This window comes from Cyprinodon variegatus, unplaced genomic scaffold, assembly GCF_000732505.1.
Source record: "Cyprinodon variegatus isolate N-32 unplaced genomic scaffold, C_variegatus-1.0 Scaffold468, whole genome shotgun sequence".
Taxonomy (NCBI): Eukaryota; Metazoa; Chordata; class Actinopteri; order Cyprinodontiformes; family Cyprinodontidae; genus Cyprinodon; species Cyprinodon variegatus.
In genome coordinates, this window is record NW_015150921.1 from 353,864 (window position 1) to 357,264 (window position 3,401).

The window sequence follows — 3,401 nt, forward strand, 5'->3', positions numbered from 1 at the left end:
CAACATATGGAGCCAAGTGGAGCAAAAATGGAAAAAAAAAAAAAAAAAAAAAAAAGCTTGCTGATGAGTTCCCATTATAGAAAAGAAAATAACACACAATTTTGTGTAGGAATTGTATTTTCTTTTAAATATGCACTAAGGCTTTAGTGCTTCCATGTTTACACTAGGTTAAATCCACAATGTGTTTCATTGTGTTTTCCTGCCACCCAGTGGCTTAGATATGAACTCATGAGAAAGACCAGTCAGACAGACAAAGGTGCAATTTAAATGCATTTGTTCTACTTGTAATTTTGTCAACTTATTGATGTTATTGTATCTTTTTGTTTGTTATCTTGCTTTTACATTGGGGCTGTTGAGGGAGCATGGAATCCCATTGATGCTAGGCTGGTTTTAATATAACTTAAGCGTGACTTGTGTCCCACTCTGGCTTCTATTTAGCCTTCCTATTTGCACGACTAACCCTTATCCTGTAACAGAATAGGCAATACTAAAACCCACTAAAAAAGTATGTTATTTTAGAAGTATTATTTGTTCAAAGCTGTTTATCAGTACATATCTTTACATCTACTGAGGTGGTATATATTACATGTTTGAGAACATGCTGATTGCCAATTCATTTACTGACTTCAAAATTATTTAAGTATTGATTAAACTTTTATATTTATCTCTGCTTTGCTCTCTTATGAGATAAAAAAAACAATGTCAGCATAACTTATAAATTAGATCTTTACATTTAATTGGTCAGTCTACAAACTAAGTCAACTCCTAACAAATCGCCATGTCATTAAGATTGTTAGGTCCTCACACTAACTCTGCTTGGGAAAACCTACAGGTAAAATAAATCCCAAATATAATGCAAACCAGGACTAGGATATTATTTATTATTATCTGTTATTAGGCTACATATTGAATATAAATGTGAAATTAATTTTCTTGAATTACTAAAATGTTCTCAGAAGATTATGTCCAGACATTTTATTAGTAATCAACATAGAGTGGCAGTTCTTGCATGTGTACACAAATGTTTATACAATGCATGGTGCCGTAATATCTTTGGCACACCGTGTTGACTTGACTTATTTGACTAAATTGTTAAGGAATGTTACAGTGAAATGCATTTTGCTTTTGATCCCAAACCCGTTTTCTTTCTCAAATCAAGTTGGAATATCATTTAAATCTGGAAAGGTGGGTGACAGCCAATCAATACCCAGTGGTGGAGCTAGATGGGGGGCCAGGGGTGGCCAGGGCCACCCTTAGCCAATCATTGGCCACCCCTGCAGCCACCCCTACCATTTTTCCCCTCTAATACAGACAGTGGCAGCGGTAATACTCTAAAGTGGAATATTCAAAACATTTAAAATTTTCATATATTAATAATTGCTTGACAACAAAAACACTGTGGTTAATTATGCACATAAAAATACTAACATTAAAGATGATAAGTACAGAATTCATGTTCTTTCCATAACTAGATTTTGTGTTTCTTAGGCCAATGAAAAAAATGATGTGTCTCATCTAGGAGTCTTCAGTGAAATCATAGATAAATAATTATTTTAATTTAAAAAAAACTTATTAAATAATCAATTTATGTAGACATTAGTACTTGTAAATACCAATTTTATCCGGAATGATTGTTGATAAAAGTAGGTAAGTAAAGACAATGGGAAAGATGTTCACCCCAGAACTCAAACCTGATTTTATCCACTATACCTTTTATCTAGAAAGCACGGAAGTTTAAATATATGCGTCTATTTGTTAGCAAAGGCTGTAGGAAAGTATAGTTTGTCTTTATTTATAAAATATGGATGTTTTACTCATTTATTTTCCTGCTGGAAGAGTGTAGATTGACCCTGAGATTTTGGTGTCACCCCTCATTGTACATTGGTTATTGCCTGGCCACCCTAATAAACATTTTCTAGCTACTCCTCTGTCAATGCCGTCTAGTATGGCTCTGTGGCTGTTATTCTTTAATCGAAGGACTCCAAAAAATCACCTTTTCCCACCTAATTTGGAGATATTTATATATTTTTGTACAACATTTTGCTTGACATACTGACAAAATAGACATTCAACAAAGTTCCAACTTTTCCACGATCACTTGAACGCAACACAGCTGGGACGTTCGTGACGTAAACACGCAAAGCACCGTGTATGGTTGTAGTCGCTACCGAGGAAGCTAGGAAGGGGATCAAGGAAACCTCTAGCATCTTAGATAAACACGCCGAAGACGTGTGAACCCGGCGGTCAGACAGCGCTAACAACACCAAAAATAACCATAAAAGGGTCCTTGATACAGCGAGGGTCAACATGTCTGAGACATACGGTATGTTTGTGTATTTTAAATCGTGCTGTTACATGTTAATGACTGTCCTGTGCTCATAACTGACAGGTCGGCGCTTAGCAACGTCGCTAGCTAGCTCTGTGCGAATTGAACCTATGAGATGCTATCATGTTTAGAAGGAGTATTTTAAACGTGTAGCTCCCTTTTAACCGAATTATATTTGTACTTTAAGAGTTCTGCGCCTGTTAGCTGACACTAGAGTCCTGCTTTGAGGGATTCTGTTGCTCCATTAAGCAGCCAGTGTGATGTGAGTAAACATATGGTGAGACGTTACATGGGAAAGTTGACCAAACTTCTGCTAACAGCTATTGTCAGGTCAAAAAGAGAAGGTTGAGAGAAGCACGTACGCGGGGTGAATTGATTTAAAGCCAAAGGTGTGGTTAATATTAGCTACAATGATGTTTACAGCATTTCGAGTCGTATCATTTTGACAGGAGCTAATATTTAGCTAAAGGCCGATAAATAGGAAGTTCAGTTGCTGTGATCAGTCTGCTGAGTTACCTGTGGATCTGTAGCACCTCAATGTTGTGCGCATCAGTTCCTCTTTCTCTTAAATTGGGTGTTGTTGTTTTTTTAAAATCTACTTCCAATCCTACAGTTTTAGTTGCTTAACTTTTTGTGCAAATATTGTCCATTATTCTTTTTTACTTCAAATCTAACCCATACAACAAAAGCACGATTTTTCTTTTTCACATGAATTGTTTTAAAACCATCACCTTCTCCCTTTGCACTCCCACTCACTCTGTATCCACTTATATTTCTTTGCTCCCTCGTTTCTTGTATGAAACTTTATCCATGAAGGCTGGATACATGTGGAAAATTGCCAGCACTAATGGTAGCTGTAATAGCCTCTTATTGATTTCTGCTCCAGTCTCACTACCTCGTCTTCTCTGGAGGATCAGTTGTGCCACTGGTGAAAGTATCATGAAGCAATAGAAACATGTACAATGTTTGCAGTTGGAATTCATGTCATTTTTAATTGCTTCTGTATTTCCCTACATCTGCACTCTTATGTTAGGTGGGGATATTTAAAAATGCAGCTTACAGAGAGGAAATCAAG

General features: G+C 36.4%; 1 protein-coding gene across 1 annotated transcript in view; it reads left to right on the forward strand.

Annotated features, from left to right (window-relative positions):
• Positions 1 to 2,164: 2,164 nt before the first annotated feature.
• Positions 2,165 to 3,401, forward strand: part of LOC107094172 (ras-related protein Rab-4B) — a 13,321-nt gene continuing 12,084 nt past the window's right edge. The window contains exon 1 of the mRNA XM_015389616.1: positions 2,165 to 2,323. Within this exon, the coding sequence (XP_015245102.1) occupies positions 2,308 to 2,323 (16 nt within the window). The 5' untranslated portion in view covers positions 2,165 to 2,307. The remainder of the gene's footprint in view (positions 2,324 to 3,401) is intronic.